The sequence below is a fragment of the Mustela lutreola genome, chromosome 17 (genome assembly GCF_030435805.1).
Source record: "Mustela lutreola isolate mMusLut2 chromosome 17, mMusLut2.pri, whole genome shotgun sequence".
In the NCBI taxonomy this organism is placed as follows: domain Eukaryota; kingdom Metazoa; phylum Chordata; class Mammalia; order Carnivora; family Mustelidae; genus Mustela; species Mustela lutreola.
The window spans coordinates 43,069,741-43,096,839 of NC_081306.1; the positions used below are offsets into that span (position 1 = coordinate 43,069,741).

A 27,099-nucleotide genomic window follows, 5' to 3' on the forward strand; every position below is an offset into this window, starting at 1 on the left:
TGAGCAAGGAGCCTGATGCAGGACTCGATCCCAGGACCCTGGGATCATAACCTGAGCCGAAGGCTTAACCCATGGAGCACCCAGGCGCCCTGAGAGCTTTCATCTTTAACAGCTAGTTTTCGGCATATCCAAATGGCCAGCATCACCGTTCTTGTGCTCTGGGGCCATTATTAAGTAAAATGAGGGTTCCTTGAACACGGGCACTGTGACACAGTGATTTAACAGGCGGGTAGCGTATCTACCATGTGGATCCGCTGGACAAAGGGATGAATCACATCCTGGGCAAGACCGAGCAGCAGGACCCGCGAGGTTCCATCAAGCTACTCAGAACGGTGCGCAGTTTAAATCGCACGGGTTGTTTATTTCTGGAATTTTCCATGTAACATTTCAGATTGTGGGAACTAAAATCACAAAGTGAAACTGCGGATAAGGGGGAGACGACCGTACATGTGGTTCCTATATTGCTGGGAGAGACCTTAAGAGCTGAAGGAAACTAGCAGAGTCCTGTAGATTACAGCCTGGGGCAGTGCTTCCCTCAACCCCTGGCAAAGGGTTTTCCGGTTGCGGCAGCAAGTGGAAAATCCTTATTTTTAACTCACTCTAAGTTTCAGGGAAGAAGGTTAACCCGCCTGCTTGTTTCTCCACGGGGTGCCTCCAAACCACAAATTCCTGATTCCTACTCTGGTTTATCCTAATAAGAAGTAGGCTGATCTCTTAATCCCTGTTTAAAGGGCCCTTGTTTATTGAAGCCATAAACTCTGGGCAAAGGGTTCTAAGTCACTCTAGCTCCATCCAGAGTGAGAGATGGGTGCAGGCTAAGAATGGGCACACAGAGGTAAGGACAATGTGGACAATGTCCATATTGTCTGTGTTCGCTATAGACATACTCCTGTGAATGCCCATGTTGGGCTGAACCCAACCTCTACTCTTCTCAGCTCTGCTTTGTCCCTGGAAGGAGAGGTGGAGGCAGTGCCGTTGCATCATCCTTGTCCCCTAACCCCACTCTTCCCGCGAGGCTTGGCCAATGGAAGGCACCAGTAGGAAATCTGAGGACAGGAGAGCTAGAGACTTGTGTCCCTCCAGTGACTGGTTTTCCACTTATGGCCATAGCTCTGGCCAGATGCCTCCTTTCCCAAGACTACAGCCCCCAGTTTGTTGGGGGCACAGCTCCCTCCCCTTGTCCCTTCAGGTCTAGGGCTGACAAACAGCTCCCCCCTTAGAAACCCCTTCTAATTGTTGGGTTCTTCGCCATCCCTGGTTGGTCCCCTGCTTCTAGGGCACACTGGGGTATGCCTGCTTTCCTTCTTCAATTCAGTCAGCCCTTCCAGTGGGCAAGCCCCCCACCCTCCTGCCACTCTGACCCACACACGTCATGGTACCCAAACACGCCATGGTCCCCAAACACGCTCTCATTGACTATCCCTATCTCCCCAAAGCCCCCAGTTGGCTGATACACCCCCTTTGGCCATGACGTTCCTTGGGTTTTTCTGATTCTTCCTCCCTGGGCTCAGCCATCCTTTGGCTAAGTCTATGCGGGCGTTGGTCTGTCCGAAATGGAAGTCATCTCCTTTTCTAGAAGTCATCTTCTCTACTGGGCTTCCCTCCTCCTTTATTGTCATCACCATCCTCCCAGACACAAAGCCTTGAAATTTAGGTGACAGCTCACCACTGGAAAACCAGAGAAACCCAAGGGGAGTCACTCACAAAGTCTCCCATAGAAACACACTTTAAGAAAAGGTGAAACCAGCGAGCTAGCTCCGCCCATGTGGCCTCAAGGCAATCTCCCCGCCATCACGCCGCTGCCCTTAAAACCTTCCTCTATAGCATTTCTGAGCCCACCAGTTCCTCCTCCCTCCCTTACATCCACGCCTATTCCCATAACTTCCCGGAGAACAAGAACTTCCTCCTCATTCTTTCGCGGGCCCTCAGCGTCTCTCACCTACCACAGGGGTCTCCCGGGTGGGTTCCCTCCCTTCCTTCTCGCCCCCATAACCTGGTCCACACAATGCCAGCCTCCCTACCCCAAAAGCACAGGTCTGAGCAAACGCCTTCAGGGGTTCGCTAGTGCCTGCAAAGGCCCACCCCCTCGCTCGCTTCTCCATTGAAATTGTGAATTTTTATCAAAAGCTCTTAGTTTTAAAAAATATGCATGCCTTCCTTGACTTCAGAATTTCAAAGCATTTATCTTCAAAACCCCAACACTGGCATTTAACGGGAAATTTCTTTCTCCAGCGTTTCCGCTAAGGATCGCACTTCCCCCTGCCTGTCGGTACCCCGGCGGACATCGGAGCAGGACCGGACGGGCGGCTCAGGCTCGCGGATAAACAGAAACAGAAACGGGTTTCTACCCATGAATACATCCTGGCCGGTTCCAGACCGGGAGAGGTTTGGATAGAAGGTGCTGGAAGGCTCCCACTGACCCAGCCCGGTACCCCCGGGTAGGCGATCATCGCAAAGGGGATGGGCAGGGCAGCAGGGCAGGGTCAGGACACGGGCAGAAGCAGAGGGAGCTGGGTGCGGGACGCTGACCCTTCCGGCGGGAGCCGGGCCTGGGGCTGCGCTTCCCGGGGCTGCGGCCGCCGAGCGGGTCCACCCTGCGCTTCCCAGTCCCGGCCGGAGCCGCGAAAACAGGCTCTTCCCCGGGGGCCTGGATTCTCCGCGGGAGGCCCGGGGCTCCCGCCCACGTGACCCCCGCCCACCGCGCGGGGACCCGGCAGCGCCCGCCGCGGAGAAGCGCGCCGCTCGCGGGGAAGGGGCGGAGAGGGCTGCGCGCTGGGCGTCGGGGGCGGGGCGGGCGAGGGCAGGTCAGGGCAGCCCCGGGCCCGCCCTTAGCCCCGCCCCCGCAGGAGGCGGGTGGATCCGGTGACTGACAGTCGTCCGGGCTAGTCACGGCGCGCCTCGAGGGCCGGCTCGCCCAGGTGGGCGGGGCGCGCTGAGGGGCTCTGGAGGGGGGCGGGGGCGGGCGGGGAAGCCTCTGGGTGGGGCGGGGCCTCGGGAGAGAAGCAGCGCCCTCAGCCAATGGGAGGCGGAAGCCGTCCCGTTAGCGCCGGATCCCAGCGGGTAGGGCGGGGCGGGCGGCGCCGTGGGGATCCCGGGGCGGCTGAGGACGCCTGAGTCGGCTCCGCGCGGCGACATGGACCGGATGGCCAGCTCCATGAAGCAGGTGCCCAACCCCCTGCCCAAGGTGCTGAGCCGGCGCGGAGTGGGCGCGGGGATAGAGGCGGCCGAGCGGGAGAGCTTTGAGCGGACTCAGGTGAGGACCGGGCGACCCCGGGGCATGCGTGGCTGGGGCATCCCGAGAGACGCAGTGTCCGGGAGGGGCTTTGAAGGGGGTAGAGGTCTTCAGGTCCAGGGGAGGAAGGGGCAAGGGGGCCGCGAGAGGGAGCCTCCGGGGCGCAGGTCGAGGCGCTCCTGGGGAGGTCGGGGACCCGGGGTTATCCCAGCTGGCCTGGGGAGACGGGCAGGGCGGCTTGGAGGAGCTGACGCGATCTGTGCGGAGGGACAGGGCAGGGGTCACAGGGGCGGTGAGAGCGGAAGGGACGCACGAGGGGCCGAATGGAAGGAGAGCCCCTCGGCAAGGGAAGCTCATTGGGGGGCCCCTCGGAGAGGCAAGTGTGGCGGCGGAGAGCGGAGCGCTGCACTGGGATGCGAAGCGGGGACCCCTTTCCTGCCCTCTCGATCGCTTCTGGGTTGCACTGACATTCCCCCCACCCTAGCACCCGCTTCCTAGTGCCTCCTGTTTGGCTCACACCACCCCCAGCTGTCGGCCTCAGAGGGCCGGGCTGGAGGGGTCTGGGCGGCGAGAAGGAATGTAGGAAATGCGACGTGTGGCCGAGCTTGGAAAATGGGGGCTGGAGGAGGGGGCCGGCCAGGGGCCAGGGTCAGTTCATTGGCCGGACAGCCCGCTGCTGGTCAGGATGAGCTGCCCAGTGGTGCCCAGAGCCCTGATAATGGGGTGTTGATTTCATCCCCAAGATGTGCCTGACAGCGAGCAGGCAGACTGCCCTATTTGTCCAGCCTGACCAGGGCTGGGGGCCAAAATTCCCCAGTGGCATCAACAAAAAGCCACAATCCATTTTTACCTCGGAGTTCGAATGCCTGGTGTATTGATTGGACTGAATAAAGCTGACATGTTTCTGGTGTGCATCAGCTCGTTTGTATGCAAAATCCCATTTCAAAGGGCACAGCACTTCTTCTAATCCCAGTGCCAAAGTTGTGCGGGCAGATTTGTTCCTCGCCCTTGCGCTCGGGGTGGAACCTTTGAAGATCCAGCTGGGCCTCTACTGCCAGAGGCTGGTCCCCCCTGCTGTGTTCTGCTCCGCCCCCCATCCCTAAACACAGTACAATGTTAAGGAAGGGCTTTGGGGTTTTAGGTTGAAAAGCTTGCGAGGACCTGACAGAGTCTGTGTATGGAATCTTGTAAAGGATCAAGCTTTCCCCTGCAGGTTCAGCCTCTTCTCTTTCCAGAAAGCTTTTGACCGGTTGCAGGTGTGTCTGGGTGATGGAAAGGAGGGAGTGTCCCCTCCTTGGGTCATCCTACCCCAGGGAGGGATAGGAGCATTAGGAATGACAGCAGTTCCCTTCTCGGCCTCCCGTGGACCGGCTGGGGAGACTTCTTTTCTCTGGCTTTGTGGACTGGACCCCTGCAAAGAAAGCAGCTTTCGGATGGCTTGTCCACTTTGTGTATTAACTGCCTCAACTCACTGCCTGGCCCTGAGACTTCTTGCTCCAGCAGGCGGTGTGAATAGCTTTCTTCTTCCTACTTTTTTTTTTTTTTTAATGGGAAAGGAAATGAAATTAGATGTTATTTTGTGATAACCCAGCCCATCTGGAGTCTCAAAGAACTAAAAACCGGAGCGCTAGAGGCATACGCATAAAACTTTGACCCATTATACCAATGGTAATTAGGTTTGTGAAAGCTTCCCCCCAGGGCTGGCGTGTCCCCTGGCTATCCAGGGACAGCCCAGCAAGGAGACTCTGGTGTATTTTACACGTGGAACACTTGTAATTGACTGCCTCTGAGTGGCTCGTTGACCGGTGGGGTGGGGTGAGAGAGAGGAGGAGGCAGGCTTGAGCAGGAAAAGAGAGTTTTTCTATTATTCAAACCGTAAGGGGAGGGGGTGGGAGAGTGAAGAAAAACGAACAATGCCAAAACTTGGCATTAGGCAGTCTGCAAAAGCTCGTTTTGTTTGAGGACTTTGAATGAATCCAGGGTGTTATGAGATATAAAAATGAGTTAGAAAAAAATTTTAATGAGTTGAGAGACCGTGAGATCAGCCAAGGTGTCGTGATAATTATCACGTAGCTAATTATCACGTTTGGCACTGCTCTAAGTACTTTATTGTATTACCTTCTTTAATCTCTGCAAGGACCGGTGAGGTGGGTATCAGCCCCATTTTCCGTGAGGACATTGGAGCACAGAGAGGTTAAGTCACCTGCCCAAGGTCACACAGCGGGAAGTGGTCCCAGCCTTTAACCACTGGCTTGTGTTGCCAGCCTGAAGGCGTTTTTGTGAACTTGGGAGCACGCTTTTAGTGATTCTTGCTGTAATCCGGGGAGACCTAAGGAAGCATGCGTGTGAGTAATGGTGCAGGCTCTGATGAACTCTTCAGTAGGGGACAGAAATATTCCTAGGTAAGGTGATAATGACCAAGACCCCGGTCTTTCTATGCAGAAAGACCCGGCTGTGGGTGTGGGGAGAGGTTGGGAGCCCTCACCAGGATCTAACCACCAGCTGGCATGAAAGTGGAGAGAAGGGAAGGGGGTGTTCCAGAAATGGGGATCCACAAAGGAGACATCTGGAGGTGAATGCCGGTGAGGCTCAGTGGCCCAGGTGGAGGCAGTTGCAGAAGCTGGCTGCTCCCTGCTCTCAGCCCCCAGCACCTGCTACCTTATACGGTCTAGGAGCTTCATGGGGGCAAGATTACTCTTACTGTCTCACCTGTGTCTTCAGGTTCCTGTGGCTTGTGTTCGTGGGGATCCAGCTATGGATGGGAGTAGACAATGATTTGTTACTTTCCGCAGGAAGCCCTCGCCTGGGTGGGTAGCTCAGCTCAGGGCGGCCGGGGATTTCTGTAATTACCCGATGCTTTTTCCTAATGGCACCAAGTTCCCTCCTAGTCCAGCTTTGTCTCCTGCTCTCTCAGGAGCCCTGCCCCATGCCTATCAGAGGACTGTAATTTCTCTGCCTTCCTTCCGGTCAGGCCAGTGTCCCTGCTGGAGCAAGCACCCCAGACTCACCTGCTGCAGCCCCCATCTCTAGGTGTCCCTCATCCAGCCCATCACAAGCAACCTTTAGGCTCTAGGGGAATGAAAAGTGGTTCTTGCCCTCAAAGAAGCTGCTATGAGAAAGCTGCCTTGCCCTAGCACTTTATACAGCATGATTTAACTATGTTGGGGCTACACTGTGGTTGGCTATTACCATGCCCATGTTATGGATGAGAGCTTAGTGACTTGCCCAGGGCCACTCATAGATGATTGAAAAGCAGGATTCAGATCCAGGAGTCCAGGTTTCAGGCCCTTTCCCCCACCCTGTCCTCATGTTGGCCAGCAGGGCAATTCTGGAATGAACCAGGAGGGCTGACGTTCGTAGACACACCAAATGCCCTGTCTATATTTACTTAGCCGGAAAATGGTTTTCTCTATGGTTTGTTTATTTTTTTGCTACCATCCATTTAGTGAGCACATAGCGTGGAGGGGACGCAGAGATGAGTAAGATAAAGAGACCAGCCAGGAGGAGCTGGTGAGTCAGCTGGGAGGGAGACCAGCCACGACCTGGCTCTCGTACACAGAGGTCAGAGGACGTACAGCACCGTCATTTCGGGAGCTGTTAGCTCTACCGAATGAGAGCTTTCATTTCAGCCAGAGCCCTGGGTAGCCCTGTGCACGTTGAAATTTGCTCTCTGGCAGTGATTGCTGAGATCAGAGGAGACGATGGTGCTCTGGAAACACGGAGCCTTTGGTCCCAATCTGTTTGGGTCGATCCTACTACAGAGAGCAGGATCCTAACCAACCCTGAGTTGGGAAGAGCCAGGAAACTTGGACTCCTGAGAAGAAAAGGCAGAAACAAATACTTATGGAGGGCCTGGTGGGCACTAGACACATCCTGAGTGATTGATTGCCATTATCCTGTTTACTAGCTGAAGTTCAGAGAGGCCACGTGACTTGCCCACGGTCACACAGCAAGTAAACAGAGAAGCCATCCGAAAACCTGATGACCAAGCCCACATCCTCTTTTCTGTGTTTAAGTCATGGGGTGTTTCTACCATTTTCGCTCAGGATCTTCAGTACAGTCCAATCGTGGGATTGGACCAGAGCGATCAATGCTTCTCAACCCCGGCAGCTTGGGAATGGCTGCTAACACGAACGCCACTGTCTTCCCATCCGATCCCTGCTGGCTCCCTTAGTTGGTATTGACAAGGTGGAAAGGATGCTAAGAGCTTTCTTTGAGCTCATACACCTCCGGCTTCCTCTCATTGGTAATGGCGGGAACAGCTGACATTCACCACGTTTACTATGTGCACGTGGTAAAGGCCTTGAATGAACCACACCCCTCAGTTCTTGGAACGAATTTATGACGTGTGATCCATGTTTTACAGATGAGGAAATCAAACCTTAGACGCGTTCACAGCCAGCTCAAAGTTCTGAAGGAGGGGTCCGAGCTGGGACCCAAACTCGGGAACCCCGGCCCCAGAGCCTGGCGGTGCCCGATCGCCACCCCTGTGTCACCGCCTGGCCTCCTCAGCTCTCTTCTTTCCTCCAGCCAGCAGCTGGGTCCCCAAGGTGCTAACCTCACCCCACTTCTCTTTCACCTTCTGTCCACTTCCTCTGCGCTCCCCTCATCTGACCGTGTCTGTTCCTGTGTCCGTGACGCCACCTCCCCACGTCTGTCTCCCGACTTCCTGGCCTGTGTGACCACTTCCCGTGGGTCATTTGCCCCCGGATAAACCACACATGCCCCAGACTCCTTCGGGCCTTCCCCACCTTCGAATGCTGGTGTCTGGTCCCCGTCAGTCCCCATCATCTCCTCGGCGTCCGTTCCGAGTCCTCCCTTTCCTCCGCGCAGCCGCATCAGGCGGTGCGATGTCGCTCCTTTGCTCTGTACCGTCCCCGCCCCTTACTGCCTCTTGCCTGTGTTGGTCGTACTCCCATCTTCCCTGCCTCCCAAAGAGCGGGGACCAGATGGCTTGTCTCAAAGCCCAGCCCTGCTCCTGGAACTCCCTCCCTCAAGAACCTTTGCTGGCTCCCCAGAGACCGTGCATGACGTGGCACCTCAGGGTCCCTGGTCCCTCTCTTTTCCAGGCCTTCACTTGCCTCGCCTCCCTCCACTAGGTGGTCCCTGCCGGCTGCTTCCAGCCGGATCAGGTAGTCCAGCAAGCAGGGCGCCCGTAGCTACTGTATGTCTGTCCCATTCATCCAGGTCTGGGCCGTGGCTTCTCTCCCAGACTGGAAGCTCTTGGGGGCAGGGTCTGGCTCTTCGTGCTGTGCCAAGTGAGCCCTCGCAGGAGGCAGGCACTGGGCCTGTTGGCCAAGTGCGTGAATGTGAAACAGTCTGTCGGCTGATCTCCAGGGAGCCTGGGTGCTGGAGGCAGGCCTCGGCTTGCGGCGTACTTCTCTTTCCTTTGCCCAGTTCGGAGGCTCCCCCTCTGTCTCCTATGATTTCTCCTGTGATTAATTCTTACTGAGTGCCCGCCCTGGGTGCTGGGCTTATGTGCCCCGGGTCCCCATTTAGGAGGAAGCCTGCAGAGTCTCTAGAGACAGAATGGGGGCTCGTGGTTTTGAATGATTAAGAGGATTTTGTATTTCCGTGCAGTTCAGAGCACTGGCTGAACATTCCCAACGCGTGCTTGTGGACTTCCCGGGGCTGCTCTCTGCTTCTTTCTGCTTCAGATGGGCCTTTCTGAGCTCGGAGGTCTTACCAGGAATGGAGAGAAAGTGGCCTGGCTCCCAGGCACCTGGCTGTGGCCTGGGCAGCTGCTGGAGTTTGCAGGGGTGGCGGGATGAGCGCACAGTCATAGGAGAGCGCTCCCTGGGGAGTGAGCAGATCTGGCTCAGCCACTGATTTCTCATTTCAAAATGGGGAGGCTGGACAAGATTCTCAGCTCTCAAACACTTGAGCTCATAAAATTCCTGTAAGCGGGGTTTCCCCACTGCGGGATAAGGACACGCGTTTCATCTGAGCTCTCAACTGCTCTCCGGAGAAACTCCCACGTGTCCCCCATATGCAGAACAGGGCGCATGGGAATGGCTGGTGCCGGACCTTCGGGTGGGGTGAGGAGCATCCATGTGGCCCAGGAAAGCAGAGTCCCAGCGCCACTGGGGCACTGAAAGGGTTCCTTGCCTGGCGTGTCGGCAAGGCACTGAGGAGGACCGTTCTACACTTCCTGTCCACCGCCCGCTTAGTCCACCACCTCGGGACAAAGTGTGGCGCAGACCGGAGCGTGGCGTGGCGGGCCAGACGCCCAGTGCTCCTGCGTCCAGAGGGTTGATGGCCTGGAGAGATGCCCACCTAGGAAAGGGAGCTTGTCAGCCCCACCTCCTGGCAGGGTGGGGGCTGCTTCCTGTTTTCCTGCCTGGGCAGGCTGGGAGGAGCCCTGTTCCTGGCCCGTGGGCAGGACAGTCCGACACTGTGGAGGGAGAGGGGCAGGGATGGAAGGTGTCCTGTGGCTCAGACAGTAGAAGGGAGGGTGGGGGGTTTCTCCGATCTGAAAGCTTATGACCACTGCCTCTGTTCGCGCTGTGAGACAGCTCAGGAAGCTGGGCTGGGCCATTCAGGAAGCCAGTGTGGCCGATTGCTTCTGATTTTAACAGATTTGCAGTTTATAAAAGCACATTTGCACATAACCTCTTTTCAGCCGCAGAACAACTGTGCGATAATAGCGGTCTGTTCTCAAGGGTGGACACTGAGGCTTGGAGGGCGTAGGCGACTTGCCCAAGGGCACTCGGGAAGTGGCCGGGCAGAGGCTCGGACCTGCTGGCTCTTGAATCTCAAACTGTATACTTTTCTTTTCATATCTTTTATTAAAGGGAAGCCTGGTCTGGGCCTGGTAACTTAGAAAAATCACAGAGGTTTTCTTTCTGTCTTTTCTAATTGATTAATTTGGACTTTCGCAATTCCTCCCAGAAGTTTTTTGCAAGACATGTAGCTACCAAAGGGCCTATATCCAGAATACGTAAAAAAAGTAAACATATGAAAATGCGCAGGTTCATCAAGAAAATGCGAATTAAAATTATAATGAGATACCACTCAATGCCCATCAGTGTGACTGAAATAAAAATTTAAAAAGGGGCTCTTCAGTGGCTCAGTTAGTTAAACATCCAGCTCTTGCCTTCAGCTCAGGTCATGATCTCAGTCAGGGTCCTGGGATCGAGCCGCATGTTGGGTTCTGTGCTCACTGCGGAGTCTGCTTGTCTCTCTCCCTCTGCCCCTCCTTCCACTTGTGTGGGCGTGTGCTCATTCTCTCTCTGTGTCTCTAAAATAAGTAAATAAAATCTTAAAGAAAAAAAAAAAAAGAAAAGCCAACTGTGCCAAGCATCAGAATGTGAATTAGTTGGAAATGTCCATGCATTGCTGATGGGACTTTACGCTGGTGCGACCACATTGGACCACAGTCCAGCGTTATCCTAAAATTAAAGGTCTGCAGACTCAGCAGGCCAGCACTTCCACTGTGCGCTCTAGACCCAGCAGCAGCGCACGGAAGACAGTTGGAAGGATACTCATCATCATGTTCTGTAAGAACTCCGAACTGGAGGCAGTCCAGAAGTCCGTCCACCGTAGGCATTGAGATGCGGGCTCTCATTGGGATGTTGCACAAGGAGAATAAATAAATAATAATAATAATAATAATAATTAGGTAATAAACCATAATCACATTCGACAGCATGGATGAACCTTCACATGTAACAGTGGGCGAAATAAAGGCCGACCCAAAAGGACACTTTCTGTATGCTTCCATTTATTTATTTGTTTATTTAAGATTTTATTTATTTATTTGAGAGAGAGAGAGAGCATGAGCCGGGGGGAGGGCGGGTAAGGGCAGAGCAGGGAGCCCAGTACGGGACTCGATCCCTGGACCCTGGGATCATGATCTGAGCTGAAGGCAGACGCTTAACGGACTGAGCCATCCAGACACCCTCTATGCTTCCACTGAAAGCAGGTTCACAAAACAGGCAAAGTGAAATGGGTATGTAGTGTGCTGCTTGGATGGTAAATCTATAAAGAAGTAAGGGGGAAAGGGGCTCCTTGGTGGCTTGGTCTGTGTGGTGGACTTCCGGAACACACGGTCCTGAGCTTGGCTCGTGTTCCAAAAATCTAGATCAAATCTCACTTGATAAGTTACTGTGGGAACATAGGAGCTTGGGGAATGTCACCTGGGAACATGGCAGAAACACGGACCTGACACTGGTTCTGTGAGACACTTGGGGCTAGCCCACAATGACAGTTGTTAGCTTAGACAGTTGCTGTGTGTGTGTGTGTTTGTGAGTGAGATTATGACATACTGTCTGTCACGTGACCCCTGCTCCCATATTGGGCTGGAAGCAAATGCCTCCTCTGGTTTTTCTTGGATCTGTCTTGACCCATGCTATAGTCTTCCCCCCTGTTTTCCATAATCCTTCAGCCAGAGATCGACAGGCATGAGCTGTGTGGTTTCTTCTCTGGGCAGGATCCAGGGAAGCTTCCCTTCCAGTGACAGGTCAGCCCAGGGCTCTGCCTCTCCAGCCTTGGCACAAGGCAGGCATTCCAAGACCGTATGTCAGGTACCTAATTCATCATCGTAGCCTCGGGCTTCCGACGCGGCCTCTGGCGCCAAGGGACTCTGCTTGAGAAGGGTTTGCAGAATGAAGGATAAAACATGTGCAGGAAGTATCAGCCAGAGTTGGTCCCCGTGCTGAACTGTGAACCCTCATAAGTACCCCCCGAGTCTGGGCTCACGTGGGCATGACTGTAGCCAGCGGGAGGCTGGGCCCCCGAGGAGACCAGGTCTCTGTAACTGTGGGTGGCTCCCGGGGACTTCCTACCCAACATCAGCTCCCTGACTCATGCTTGGAAGTGACTCGAGATCGGCTACTTCCCTTGAGATGCTTATTCCAGAAAGGGACCTCCCTGTACTGTCTAAGGCCATTACTGCTGATAGAACACAACACAAAACAAAAAGCCCCAATCCCCCCAAATAACCTAACACACCTAATCCTGAACCCTGTCCTTTGCCACGAACTCGCTCATTGTCTTTTGCTCTCGGTGTTCGACAATCCCAGTTTAGAAACCCTCCCTGGCCCTTGAAGCTGCAATTCTCCTGGTCGTGTCTGGCATCCCTCTCTCCTGTAGTTGTTCTGTCTCCTCAGTTCCTTGATGGCGCTCCACAGAAGAAGTAGTTTCCACCTTCCTTCAGGCCGTCATGCCTTTGTCTTGAGCCTGAACTGCTTACCCCATGGCACAGCTGGCCTTCCTGCTCTCTGCTCTCCAGTGTCCCCCAGGCTGTCAGAGTTCTGTTGTATTTTTATTTCCTTTAAAGATTTTATTTATTCATTTAGAGAGAGAGAGAGAGAGAGAGAACAAGTAGAGGGCTCGGGGGAGAAGAGAAGCAGACTCCGCGCTGAGCAGTAAGTCTGGCATCGGGACTCGATCCCGGGGCCAGGAAATCATCCCCCGAGCCAAAGGTAGATGCTTAACCAACTGAGCCACCCGGGCACCCGAGAGTTCAGTTTTAAAAGTTACAGCTGCTTGTATCACTCCATGTGTTAAAAGCCTGTTTGCTGTGCATTCCTCCAAACTGAAATTCAAACTCAGGGGCCCAGCACAGAGCCGACCTTGGCAGAGCGCTGACCTTTCCCGGCTGTCATGCCCCTCGGCCTCCCCTGCAGCCCCTGCCCGCGCAGCCTCTCTCTGTCTCGGGCGGCGCACTGCTTCAGGCCTCTGTGTGTCTCCAGGTGGCACACCATTCTTTTCGGCCTCCCGCTTTTTCCAGTTCTTCATCCTTGAAGCCCCGCCTCCGATGGCCCCTGGGCACCCCCCCCACCCCCGGCCCACTTCCACAGACAGATCTGATGGTGTTTCCGTGTTGACCCGGATGTCTGTTCCACGCTCGACTGTGAGCTTTCCTGTAGCTTGGCCTCCTTCGTAGGCCTCCCCAAGCGTGATGCTCAGGACCCCGTAGGCCCTCAATAATGATGAATGACCTGATTGTATTTGATTGTTGCTGTAACATAAAATGGAATAGGGCCCAGTTCCCACTCCGAAGCAGGTGCCCAAGGCTAAGGGCAAGGTACTTGGCCTCAGTCACAGCGGACCAAAGCAGAAGTTTTGGCTGCACTGGTAGAAGGAGGTAGGTGGGCGTTAGGAGTGGAGAATTCAGCAGGAGGGACATTTTACAGAAAGAGGCTTCCTCATGCAGTCATGGTACCCCCAGAGCCAGGGGACTGAGAGCCAGGATTCCCAATTTATGCCCCACGGGGGCGGGGGATGATGGGATGGGGTAGATAAACTAATGCATGCCTCCCCCCGGAACGTGTCCACCTGCGAGTATGTTTTGTTACGTGGTAAGAGGGTCTTCGCAGATGTAATTAAGGACCTTAAGACAGGAAGGGTAGCATGAATTTCTCCCTGGGCTTCCAGTTAGGAATGCAACCCTGCCAACACCTTGATTTTAGCCCAGGGAAACTGAGTTAGCCTTCAGACCACAGAACCATGAGCTGATAAATGGGCACCCCCCCCTTTTTTAAAAGATTTTATTTATTTATTTGAGGGAGCAAGCACAAAGGGAGATGGTGAGGGAGAAGCAGACTCCCTGCTGAGCAGAGAGCTGGACGCGGGGCGCAATGCAGGGTTCAGTCCCAGGACCCTGAGATTGTGACTGAGCTGAAGGCAAATGCCCAACCAACTGAGCCACCCAGGCACCCCAGTGGGCATCCTTTTAAGCTGCTAAATTGGTGGTAATTTGTTACGGCAGCAATAAAAGCAAAGAGGGGATAAAGACAGGTAACTCACAGCCCGGGGCAGGAAGCCTAGTGGAGCCCTGGCCTCGAGGCACAGGCAGGCCACCCTTTTAGACCTGGAGCAGCACTTTGCTATGTCATCTGTTCTTATTGTGGCCATAGATAAAACACTGCATTTCCACACTTGGCACTTATTCACAGAAATCTTATCCTGGAAAAACAATTCAACAGCCTGTTCAAAACATTTTTTCCTGCTGGGCCATGGGATTCTTTGGTGCAATTCCAAGCATGAGGATCACAGATAGAATTGACTTAACCTTACTTTTGTTGTTGTTGTTTTTCTCAATCAAGTCCTCCTGTGCTGTTAAAAAAACGACAGATAGGAAGTCCCTTTTGTCCCCTCTGGGATCATCATGATGGTATCTCTGCTTGAGAGAGCCGACTTGCAGTCAGGAAACTGAGGTGGGAATAAATCAACAGCTGCCCTCGGGGTTGGGCCTGTTGTGTGCTGGTCCTTTCTCAGGCTCCCCCAGGTGCTCTGGAGTGTGCCCCATTCCTGGGCTTCGCTGCACCCACAGCACTGAATTAAGAACTGGGATGCCTGAGGGGCACCTGGGTGGCTCAGAGGGTTAAGCCTCTGCCTTCGGTTCAGGTCATGATCTCAGGGTCTTGGGATCGAGCCCTGTGTTGGGTTCTGTGCTCAGCAGGGAACTTGCTTCCTGCAAACCACCCCCCCCCGCCCCCCGTCTCTGCCTGCCTCTCTGCCTACTTGTGATCTCTGTCAAATAAATAAATAGATAGATAGATAGATAAAATCTAAAAAAAAAAAAAAAAAGGAATTGGGGTTCCTGGGTGGTTCAGTTGGTTGAGTGTCTGCCTTCAGTTGAGGTCATGATCCCAGAGTCCTGGGTTCGAGCCCTATGTCTTAGTCTCCCTGCTCAGCAGGGAGTTTGCTTGTCCCTATATGTCTGCCCCTCAACCCCACTCTCTCTCTCTCTCTCTCTCACATGCGCTCTCAAATAAATAAAATCTTAAAAAAAGAAAAAGAAGAAATAGGAAGCCTGAGGGTACCTGGCGGGCTTAGTCGGTAGAGCGTGTGACTCTTGATCTCAGGGTTGTGAGTTCAAGCCCGGTGTTGGGTGTAGAGATTACTTGAAAATAAAATTTATTTATTTATTTATTTATTTATTTATTTATTTATTTATTTTTAAAGATTTTATTTATTTATTTGACAGAGAGAGATTACAAGTAGGCAGAGAGGCAGTCAGAGAGAGAGAGAGGAGAAAGCAGGCTCCCTGCCGAGCAGAGAGCCCGATGCGGGACTCGATCCCAGGACCCTGAGATCATGACCTGAGCTGAAGGCAGCGGCTTAACCCACTGAGCCACCCAGGCGCCCTGAAAATAAAATTTAAAAAAAAAAAGGAATCAGGAAGCCTCACTTCTCCTGGTTGTGGTTCTCCCTGTTCTGCCGTGGTCTCTACCCTCTGTAGGCCTTCAGTCAGTCTGTGACATGAGGGGCTTGGGTGAGATTGTCCCAAAGGTTGGGGCAAGAGAGAGTCGGTGGGTCTATAAAAATGCATTTCCTAAAGCAGCAGCCCTGGGAGAGTTTGACTGCCTTTTGACAGCAGTTGGCCCTTGTTACTCCAATTTAACTGTCCCATTTCTCAGCTCCAGACACTGAATTCTGTCTGGCTTTCCCTCTCTCTGAGACGCTTCCTCCTGGATAACCCTGGCTGCACTTAATTTCTATGGGTTACTTTTTCTGTGTTGGTCAGAGCGTCTTGTGCCCCCCCATCCCCCTGTCCCCAAAGAATTAGCCTTCCAAAGTCACTCACTCAGGAAAATTACTTAGTGACAAGTTTTTTGCAGTTGGCCACTCCTGCCCAGGCACTGTCTTCTGTCTTCTACTTAGGACTGCCAGGTACATCTGCACAGGCTGAGCACTACAAAACTCTTGCCAGTATCTTCTGATCCTGGCCTTCCCAGGGTTAGGCCCTTAGGCCTAGGTTGTAGCACATAACAAAAATAATTTTCTGGGGGCACCTGGGTGGCTTAGTAAGTTAAATGTCCAACTCTTGATTTTGGCTCAGGTCATGATCTCAGGGGCATGGGATTGAGCCCCAAGTCAGGCTTCTTGTTCAGTGGGGAGTCTGCTTGAGATTCCCCCTCCCTCTCCCTTTGCTCCTCATCCTGCACTCTCTCTCACTTTCTTTTTCTCTAAAATAAATAAATAAATCTTCAGATGCTAATACCTACCTCATGGGGTTGCCCTGAGTATCTAGAGAAACCCAAGAAGCCAGTATATGGGAATGAACAGCTCCTGGCACAGATGCTGAACTGGGGACATCACCTGTGTGGTTTATTTGCCAAAAGTGCGTGACCTAACTACGAGAAACATAGGACAAAGTCCATGAGGGATGTTCTGTAAAACAACTGACTGGTGTTCTTCAAAAAATGTCAAGGTCTCGAAAGACCAGGAGAGACTAAGGAGCTGTCGGAGGGGACTAAGGAAGTGTCCCGGGTGGGATCCCAGGTGGATCCTGGAACAGAAAGACAGCAGTAGTGGGCGAACGGGAGAAGCCCAAAGTAATTCCCCAGGATAGTTAATAGTGCATCGCACCGAGGCGAATTTCTTCACTTTGATGATTTTCCTGTGCTTATGCAAGATGTTAGTTAATACAAGGGGAAGCTGAGCAAAGATGTCCGGGAACTCTGTCCTATTTTTGCCGTTCTTCTGAAAGTCTAAAATTATCTCAAACCAGAATGTTAAAAAAAAAAAAAAAGAATGGCATGTTGCTTGGCAGACCTTAGGGCCAAGTAGATGTGCATTCCCTTGCTCCCCTGGGTCATCCTGGGGACACCGGAGTCCCCTGCCCAACACACACACACAGGGACAGGACAGTGGTTTCCGAGGAGGGAAGGTGTGATGACTCCAGGCTCAACAGAGGAGGCCGATGTTCTGGGGCCGCGCCTAACAGAGCCGACTGCTCTGGGGTTTTGGCAGGATTGGAGGGGAACCTCTGTACGCCGTCTCGCAGACACGCTCTGCCCCCTTCACCTGGCCCTCTGGGCCCAAAGAGAGCAGTCGAGCATTTTGCAGTCAGAGGATAGTTTCCGCCCCAAGTTTGTTACTTATTATCCTGGGCGGACCTTGGGAAAGTTACTCATCTGTGATATGAGATAATGTCCTGGCATCTGAGCTCAGTGAATGGGTTCAAGGGGAGGGTCCAGAGCAGGAAGCCAAGTGCTGGCACTCGTTCCCTCTCCCAGCGAAGCCTTCCTGGATGGCACCGGCGTAAGTGTCCCCCACCCTCGGGGTTCCCTGCCGCACTCACTTTGTGCCCCGCCAAGGGCCCTTTCTGGGGATGGCCTTCTAAAGGTCCACTGTTGGTGTGTCTTGTTTGCCCCATGACCTGGAGCTCCTGTAGGCCACTGGGCTTTGTATGTGGGAAAATGTACAACTGTGGTGAGTAAGTGAGTAAATGAATGAATGAATGGGTGAATGAGAGTGATAGTGCATGAATGAATGAATGAATGAGTGAGTGAACCAGTGGATGAATGAATGAATGAGTGAATGAATGAGTGAACGAGTGAGTGAATGAATGAATGGTTGAATGAATGATTGAGTGGCTGAACGAGAAGGAGAGTGCATGAACGAATCAGTGAACAAGTGAATGAATGAACGAGTGAACCAGTGGATGAATGAATGAATGAGTGAATGAATGAATGAGTGGATGAGTGAGAGTGTATGAATGAATGAGTGGATGAGTGAGTGAATGCACGCCCCTCCCCCCTCTCTGAAGGAGGGCTGTGAACCACACATGGTTACTGGCTCGCTCCGCTGCCCCATGTCAGGCTCTTCTCTGGGATGACTTCAGAAGTGTCTCGGCCAGACACACCCTTTGATTATGATTGTGTCTCCCCCTCTCTTGGGTCCCAGTCACCTCTCCAGAAGAAGCAGTTGACTCCTTTTCTTCCACTGTGTGAACATCTCAAGCCTTAAAGCTGTTCCTTAGTACTTCAGAATTCTCCAGAATTCTCTGACTTCTTCTCTCCTTACTGCTGAGAACTTTTTGCCACAGGAAATCAGGCTCATTTTAAGGGCCAAACAGTCACTAAATATAGCCTCCCAGCACAGATATTTAAAGAGTTGTGTTGATGATGTTATGTCTGAACAGAGAAGACGGGGAAGAAAATAATTTTTTTTATTTTTTTTTCTGGAAGGAGGAATGAAGTTACATGCATGCTTCTGCGGGTCTGGGGGGAGCAGAGCGACAGTATGGCCTTAGTGTCTTCCTTGTGGGATCACCAGTGTCTGTCACCAGCTTGGGCCTCAGAATTTAGGGTTCTGGGGCCAGGCACTCATTTTTTTGTTTGTTTGTTTGTTTGTTTGATAATTCCATTTTATCTCTATTTAAAAATACCTCCTGCCCTGGACAATGACCTTGGACAAATGTACCTTCCCTGCCAAGCCCAGGAGAGCTGCCCTCCCCAACCAGAAGGGGGTAGAGGGCATTGTCCTCTCCCAGTCGCTGGCTGATGTGCAGCAGGTGACAAAGGCAGAAGAAGGAGTGGGATGGGGCCCAGGGGTCTTTGCCGCCATGACACGGAGGGGGTGACTTCATGGTGGCAGATGGCTTTCCTCCAGCTCCCTCTTCCAGCTGCCACCTTGAGCTCATTGCATGGTCAGGGTAATGTCAAGAGAGGACACGACTTTGGGGGATGCTGTTTGGTTACTCACATATTCCTGCTAGAATATAAATAGGGCTATTTTAGGACTTCTCCAGAACTTTCTTCAGGGCTGCATTTATTATTTCTTTGGGAGAGAAACGTCATAGCTCTTTCTGTAAGAAACTGCAGTGAACCATCTTAGTCTTTGTCTGAAGATGTCTCCGTATCTCCACTGTCCCCCCCCCCCCCCCCCGTCACAACCATGATTTTATTAGTACTTGTTTGCTGATTGGTACACAAAATCACAAATGAATACTGGTATTAAGAAGTCTAGGCAATGTAACTGCAAGGCTTTGTTTAAGAATTACATAGCCAGGGGTGCCTCGGTGGCTCAGTCAGTTAAGGGTCTGACTCTTGGTTTCAGCTCAGGTCTCGATCTCGAGGTTGTAGGATCGAGCCCGTGTCGGGCACTGCACTCAGTGGGGAGTCGGCTCAAGATTCTCTCGCCATCTCCCTCTGTCCCTCCCCCCCTACAAATTAAATAAATAAAATCTTAAAAGAAAAAGTTACTTGGGCAGTGTTCCAGCTTAAAATTTGGAGACATTTTATCTACAAGCAGAGGACACCAGAACTCGGAATCCTCAAATATTTCTAGCTCGCAAGCCTTTTATGACCAATGTCCTGATTATAGAGGATGTGACACCTTACACATTATATCCACGGGCCATTAACAGGTTTGGGGAAATTCTGGACCTTCCTTCCCTACCAGGATCTTGCCACAGAAAGTGTGCAACTCTGATAAGGAAATAAAAGAACATATAGAAGACACAGAGACAATGCTAGTAGGGGGGAAAAAAACCCTACAAATATGAAAGAAGGGTCATTGAAAATGACTCTGTCCTTTGGGCTATGTGTATTTTAGAGAACTTTTTATAATGCTCTTCACAATCTGTGGAATGTTAAGTTTACATCAAACAAAGCCTTTCTTAATCCAACATTCCATTAATTTCTGGTTTAACTAGCACATGATTTTATCTCTTAAGTCATTTGTACTTACTTAAAGTTGTATTAACATGTGGGATATGGTGGGATGCCATGCTTCTTGATTTAGTTATTTTTTTAAAAGATTTTATTTATTTATTTGACAGATAGAGCACAAGTAAGCAGAGCAGCAGGGAGAAGCAGGCTCTCTGCTAAGCAGAGAACCTGATGTGGGGCTCTGTTCCAGGACCCTGGAATCATGACCTGAGCTGAAGGCAGCCTATTAACCAACTGAACCACCCAGGCACCCCGCTTCTTTAAAAATATGTTTCCAGAATTACAGAAAAGTTGCATTTCCAAAATGATTAATGAAGCTGTTCCTTAGAGTTGTAGGAGAAAGAGTATGTAAGAACCACCACTGACACTGGTCTAAGACTGGTTTTTCTCCCACTGCATTTGGGCCTGAAATACCTTCAATTTTAGATTCTGGTTCTGCTGTTGAATCTTTAGTCTCTGCCTCCTCTACCCATTTTGTTGAGAGTTTTTTGGTCAGAAGATTTATCCTTTCTGATTACCTTTTTTTTTTTTTTTCTTTTTTTAAGTAGGCTCCATGCCCAGTGCGGAACCCAACACAGGGCTCAAACTCAGAACCCCAAAATCAAGACCTGAGCTGAGATCAAGAGTCAGATACTTAACCAACTGAACCACCCGGGTGCCCCTATATTTCATGTTTTTCAAGGCCAGATTAGAGGACTATTCTTCGATCTTCTTGGAGTTTTTCTTTAGTGCCCGTTCAGCAGAATTGATTTTCCTTCTAGTCAATCTTGACTGCAAGCAGTGACCGTGGACACAGTGAGGCAGGGCAGTGTCAGGTGCCTGTGGTACCATGGTGAGAACCTTCTAGTATCCAGCAACCTCACCCTCCTGCTACCTGAGCGGCTGGGATACCAGCTGGAGGGAGACTAGCAGATGGAACAGGATTAGGATCCTGCTTCCTTCTCAGCGCACTGTTGGCTCTTTTCTTTTTTAAAAAATATTTTATTTATTTATTTGAGAGAGAGAGTGTGCACGAGGAGGAAGAGAGGGAGAGGGACAAGCAGACTCCATGCTGAGCACAGAGCCCGATGTGGGGCTCGATCCCACAACCCCGAGATCTTGACCAAAGTCGGATGACGCTTCAGTGCTTAATTGACAGAACGATCTGGTACCCCGGGCTTTTTCTTCAGCGCTTTTAAGCAATTCTGTTGTCTTCAGGCACTTACTTCATCTAATTGTCAATCCCTCATGGATAATCTACCTTTCTCTCTGATAGTTTTTTTCTTTTCTTTTCATGTGTTGCACTATGTGCACTAGGGAATTTATTTTATTGTTTTTGGAACTTGTTTTAGCTTTCACTTTAATTTTGGAAAATTCTCCCCCATTACCTCTGATTATCACCTTTGATTTCTATATTCTCTCTTTTTTAACTCCTATTAAGTGTATTGTGGAATATCTCATTTTGCCTTCCATTTCATTTAATGACTCTTTCATATTTCTTGTCTATTTTTCTTTCTGTTTTCACTCTGAGTGATTTCCTCAAATTCATCTTCTATTCACACATTCTCTCTTTGGTTGTGTCTAATCTACTCTTTGCTATCTAGAATATCTATTTGGTTCTTTTTGTTGTTGTTGTTATGCACAAAGTTTAGCTTTTTTTTTTTTTTTAATTTCTTTTCAGCGTAACAATATTCATTGTTTTGGCACCACACCCAGTGCTCCATGCAATCCATGCGCTCTCTAATACCCACCACCTGGTTCCCCCAACATCCCCCCGCCCTTGCCCCTTCAAAACCCTCAGATTGTTTTCAGAGTCCATAGTCTCTCATGGTTCACCTCCCCTTCCAATTTCCCTTCTCGTCTCCATCTCCCCTTGTCCTCCATGCTATTTGTTATGCTCCACAAATAAGTGAAACCATATGATAATTGACTCTCTCTGCTTGACTTATGTCACTCAGCATAATCTCTTCCAGTCCTGTTATTTGGTTCTTTTTAAAACTCACTCACTCTCCTGCTGTGAAGTGTGTAAACCTGGTGATTCACAGACCTGTACCCCTGGGGATAAAAATACATTATATATTTATAAAAAATTTTAAAATTTAATAAAAAAAAACCTCACTCGCTCTTTACCTGTAATGTCTTATCTACACTGTATGGTTTCTAGTCCATCTTGTTGAATATTTTACTTTATTTATTTTTAAGATTTTATTTTTGAGCAGTCTCCATACCCAGCATGGGGTTTGAACTCACAACCCCAAGATCAAGAGTCACACATTACACCAACGGAGCCGGCCAGGCTACCCTTGAACAATATAGTTCTGGGGTACTTCATTCTCTGTTAGCATTTGATTTTCTTTGTATCTGTTGTCATTTTTGTCTGTGAGACCATCTTTGGTGAAGATTATATTCTGTGGGGTCCTGCGGGTGCCCTGTATTATGGCGGTATCCCTTGGGACAATTACATGGTTGTCTCTGCTAGGACCTACAGAGCTCATTGGTTCCAAGTCAAGTTTTATGTGATTTTCCAGGGCAATGCTTCCACATTGCTACATACATGTAGCACTGGCCAAAGACTCTGGCTTCTTGCTGGTCTCCCCACCAAGGGTTTGGGGCTTCCAGCTTTGTCTAGGAATTCATTTCCAGATCCCTGGTGCACACACACTCAGTGGTCTCAGCTTTACCCCTTATAGCATATATCTGGTTTGTTGAATCACTTCTCGGCCTTTTGGCTAAGATCAAGTGTATCTGGTTTCTTGATCCTATAGTATGTGTGTTCAGATCGCATACGCTACAGTAGCTTTTTGGTACCTGGAGATGTTTTTGTGTTCATCTACATGTTAATAATAGTTTTAATTCTTTTCCCCCCAGGGGTGCCTGGATGGCTCATTCGGTAGATCACCTGACTTTTGATCGAGTTCAGGTTTTGATCTCAGGGTTATGAGTTCAAGCCCCACATTGGGCTCAATGAAAAATACATTTTTTTCCCTAGCATGTCTGCATGTTATGAGGGAGAGATCTTATGTATGACAATTCCAGGCTGCTCTCTTTACCCAAGTGTTAGTTCCCTACTATTCATCTTCTATAAAGCAGCCAGAGAGATCTTTAAAAAAAAAAAGAAAAAAAAAAAAAGCAAAACACACACATAAATCAGGGGTGCCTGGTTGACTCAGTCATTGGAGATGGTGACTTTTGGTCTTAGGGTTGTGAGTTCAAGTCCCAAAGTTGGTTGTAGAGATTACTTTAAAAAGAATAAAATCTTAATAAATAAATAAAATAGGGATGCCTGGGTAACACAGTTGGTTAGGTGTCTGACTCTTGGTTTCAGCTCAGATCGTGATCTTGGGGTCATGAGATCAAGCCCCACGTGGGGCTCTGTGGTCAGTTTGGAGTCTGCTTCAGATTCTCCCCCTCCTTCCGCACCTCCCAACACCCACCCCACACTTGGGTGCCTGCTTCTCTCTCTCAAATCTTTAAAAATAAAATAAATTAAAAAGACATAAATCTGATTATTTTACCACCCTGCTTAAAACCTTCAAATGGCTTCCTGATGGCTTAGAATAAAACCTGCCTTCAGTAAGTGAACTGGAACATCGTCTACATGATCTCCCTGATACCCGACCAACCTCATTATGCTCACTGGCCTACAGCCCTTTCGTCTCTCTGCCTGTCTTGATCCTGTCTTAGAAACTTCGTATCTGCCATATGTTCTCTGCCCAGTTGCTGCCACTTTTTTAAAAGGGGCTTCTTCTGACACCTGACCCCCAAAAGCTAAGGTACACCCCAACTCGCTATCCTATCTTTGTGTCTTCTTCATACCACAAATCACCGGGTAGGATCATCTTGTCATTCTTTGGAAGGGGGTGGTTATATCACGTATCTCCCTCCCCTGCCAAGGCTGAAGCGAGGCTCCATGAGCAACAGAAGAATCTGTCTTATTTACTGTTGACCCTCAGCCTCCCTCACGGTGCAATGGGACAGAAATTAACCAAGAGCTTCTCCTTTGTAGATTAGATCACTCAAACCCCTGTCACCTCTCCAGAATTCCTACCCACAAGGTCAGGAAAGAACCCTCTGGAGGCAGAGTCAAAGATCCATGTTCAGTTCTGGCCACAGGACGAATTCCCTGTGTGATCTTGGGCAAGTCCTGTCACTTGTCCCAGTCTTCATTTCCTCACCCCTGGCATGAGGGCAGCCATGCGTGGTAAAGTTTCGGTGAGAATGTGATATGCGTGATCTCATGGTCTCGGGAGAGGCGGGGCAGCAGTCCCTTTCACTTAAGAGTAGAAGTATTAATGTCTCCGTGAGGGGCTAGACAGGTGCTCCCTGCCAGCATCGTGGAGCCCTACGAGACTTTGTTCCAGTGTCCTAAGCTCCTCCTCACTGGTTTTCTCCATATGTCCTTTCGCCTCTGCTGTGGCTGTATTTTGGGTGACTGTAGGGGTGGTAAGCTCTGTGTCGCCCCATAAACAAATATATTTTGGGGGGCTTGCTCTAAACGCCAGATCCAGTCCTCATGGAGGCTGTGCACTGTTCCTAGAGGGCGTGGGTCCTGTTGTCCTCTCTGGTATGTTCTCCACAGTTCTGTCGGGGTTCTGAATTCGTGAGCTAGTTGACGTGCCTGCCTGGCAACAGACGTGCCCCAAAAGGGGTCATCGTTCAGCGCGTCAAGTTTCCTTGGTGCCTGCAGGGCCGGGTGCCAGGAATCAGTGACGAATCAGACTTGACTGCTAAGTTCAAGTTCCTCCAAGACCCCAGTGGGCTGAACGGTCAGTGCAGTGCGCTAACCACAGAAGCTGAAGACGGCGACGTGGGTGGGAATAGCCCAGGAAGGCAGGACGAATGGCCTCGAGTTGCTTATTCAAGAGCTTACGGCCATGCTGCGGCTTGCAGTGATTCTAAACCTGATGGCCATGGGCAAAAGGGGAGAAAGTCAGTGCGGACCAGAGTAGCCAGGAAGGCCTCAGAGGAATGAGGGGTGGAGCCGAGGGGAAGGGAAGGGAAGGGAAAAGTGTGAGTGAACAGAGGGTACAGCACACACAGAGACCACAGACTGGCGTCCTGCAGACGGGATTCTTTCCTGGGCTTGTTTTGTTTGGCTCACACAGTGTTTTTTTTTTTAAATTGGAACTTGATGTCTTTATATGGAGAACACACTCTCCTGCCCCCATGGTCCTCACCAATCTGAATTTCCAGCCCCAACCTGCCAAAATACATTTATGGAACCAGCCCAGACCCCTGCCCACAGAAAACCCAGGAGAATCAATGGCAAAGAGAATTTACAGGCAAGGTCAGCATCAGGAATACAAGCGCTGGAAGCAAAACATGTAAAAATCAATTGTGTGTTTTCCTACGTAACAGCAGCCAGCTTGAAAGGACCTTAGAAAACAGATCCTATTCACAGAAACAACAAGATCATAAACACAGCTTTATACAAATCTGAGCTCTCCAGGCCTTCATTCATTCACCTTGCAAATCATATTTATTGAGTGTCATGCATTTTATTTTAAAGTTTTTAAAAATGTATGTAAGTTTTGAATAGGCAAAATGAAAACAAGATTTTTTTAATTAAAAAAGAATTTTTTTTAAAAGATTTTATTTATTTATTTGACAGAGATCACAAGTAGGCAGAAGGGCAGGCAGAGAGAGAGGGGGAAGCAGGCCCCCTGCTGAGCAGAGAGCCTGATACAGGGCTCGATCCCAGGACCCTGGGATCATGACCTGAGCCAAAGGCAGAGGCTTTAACCCACTGAGCCACCCAGGCGCCCTAAAAAGAATTTTTTTAAAGGAAAAAAAAAAGTGAAAAGATCCCTCCCACCTTTGTCCCCTGGCTGCCTCATTCCTGTTCAGCTCCAAGAGAGAACTACTCATTTACTAATTTCTTGTTGAGTCTCCAAATATTTTCATGTACAAGCAAACATGAATATCCTGAAATATGAGCCTTCTCCCCACTTTTTCTACAAATGATAGTTCAGAATCCTGCTTTTCACTTAACCAACTATCCGGGCAGTCTTTGTACACCAGCATATAAAAGGCGTCCTGGTTTCTTTTTTACGGCCAGATAGTAAAAAAATATTTTTCAGATAAAACTGTGGTCTCCCGAGTAAAGTTGCCTGGGTTGGAACCTGCTATGATTTTGTACTAATGATCTCGGTGTGCCTCAGTTTTTAACGCAGAAGTGGAAATAATAGATAGCATTGCAAGAATTTGGTGAGATGATGCTTATAAAAGTGTTTAGAGCAGTTGCCGATTCTCATTATAACAATGAGGGGTAAGGAGTGGCTTGGCGGGTATTTTAGAAAATCACAAAGATTACTGAGAGCTGTAAAGCAGAGGAATGAATGGAGAGATATGCTTTGTTTCTGGACGGCAGCTATAGAATTTCTAGAAAGGTCAGCTCTTCCCAGTGTAATTTATACTTCTCCCATGTACAACGGAAACCCCGGTAGAAGATTTATTTGGGGACTCAGGTTTTCCTAAGGTTTATCTGGAAGAAGAAATGAGAGTCACTTTAAAACTTTGCAAATGATTGCATCGAGGAGACGCTTGCCCTACTAAAGATGCAAACATGTTTTAATGATTAAAACTGACGTAATTAATGGCTTAAGCATAAACAGATCAGTAGAATAGAATTAATAGCCCAGAAACATATTTTTATGGACATGTAAATTAACTGTAGGACAGAGGGGACCTTGGAAGTCAACAGGGATGAAAAGATCTTTTGATAAATTAGGCAGGGTTAGGCACCTGGTTAGCTGTTCGTGGGGAGAGTCTCACCTCAGGCTGTATGCCTAGATATATTCTAGATGGATTAATACATAAATTTGAGGCACATCTGGATGGCTCAGTTGGTTAAGCAACTACCTTAAGCTCAGATCGCAATTCCAGGGTTCTGGAACTGCGTCCCGTGTTGGGTTCCCTGCTCAGAGGGGATCCTGCTTCTCCCTCTGCCCGCTGTTCCCCCGCTGCTTGTGCTCTGTCTTTCTGATTAATAAATAAATAAAATGTTTTAAAAAGCCCTTGAAGACTATAGAAGGAAGCTTTTGGGGAAGAAGAGGGCCTCTGAGTTTTAAAGCAGTCAAAAATAGCACAGTGAAAGAAACATTGACTTTCCTGATCACAAAAAGTTAAGGGCTCTGTGTTAGTTCCCTAGGGCTGTTGTAATAAAGTACCTTAAACTGGGTGGTTTGAAATAACAGAAATATATCATCTCACTTTTCTGAAGGCCAGAATGGCAAGCTGGAGCTGTTGGCAGAGCCAGGCTCCCCCTGAAACCTATAGGGAAGAATCCTTCCTTGCTCCTTCTAGTATCTGGTATTTGCTGGTAGACCTCGGTGTTCCTTGGCTTGTATGTGCATTATTCCCATCTCTGTCCCCATTTTCACCTGGGGTTCTCCCTGTGTGTTGTTCTGTCTCTCTCTTCTCTCTCTCTCTCTCTCTCTCTCTTTTTTTTAAGATTTATTTATTTGAGAGAGAGCACAT

The 27,099-nt window shown here is 50.0% G+C and overlaps 1 protein-coding gene across 1 annotated transcript in view; it reads left to right on the top strand.

Moving 5' to 3' along the window:
* Positions 1–3,062: 3,062 nt before the first annotated feature.
* Positions 3,063–27,099, top strand: part of HIP1 (huntingtin interacting protein 1) — a 139,759-nt gene continuing 115,722 nt past the window's right edge. Inside the window, exon 1 of the mRNA XM_059154928.1 lies at positions 3,063–3,253. Coding sequence (XP_059010911.1) covers positions 3,134–3,253 — 120 coding nt within the window. The 5' untranslated portion in view covers positions 3,063–3,133. The remainder of the gene's footprint in view (positions 3,254–27,099) is intronic.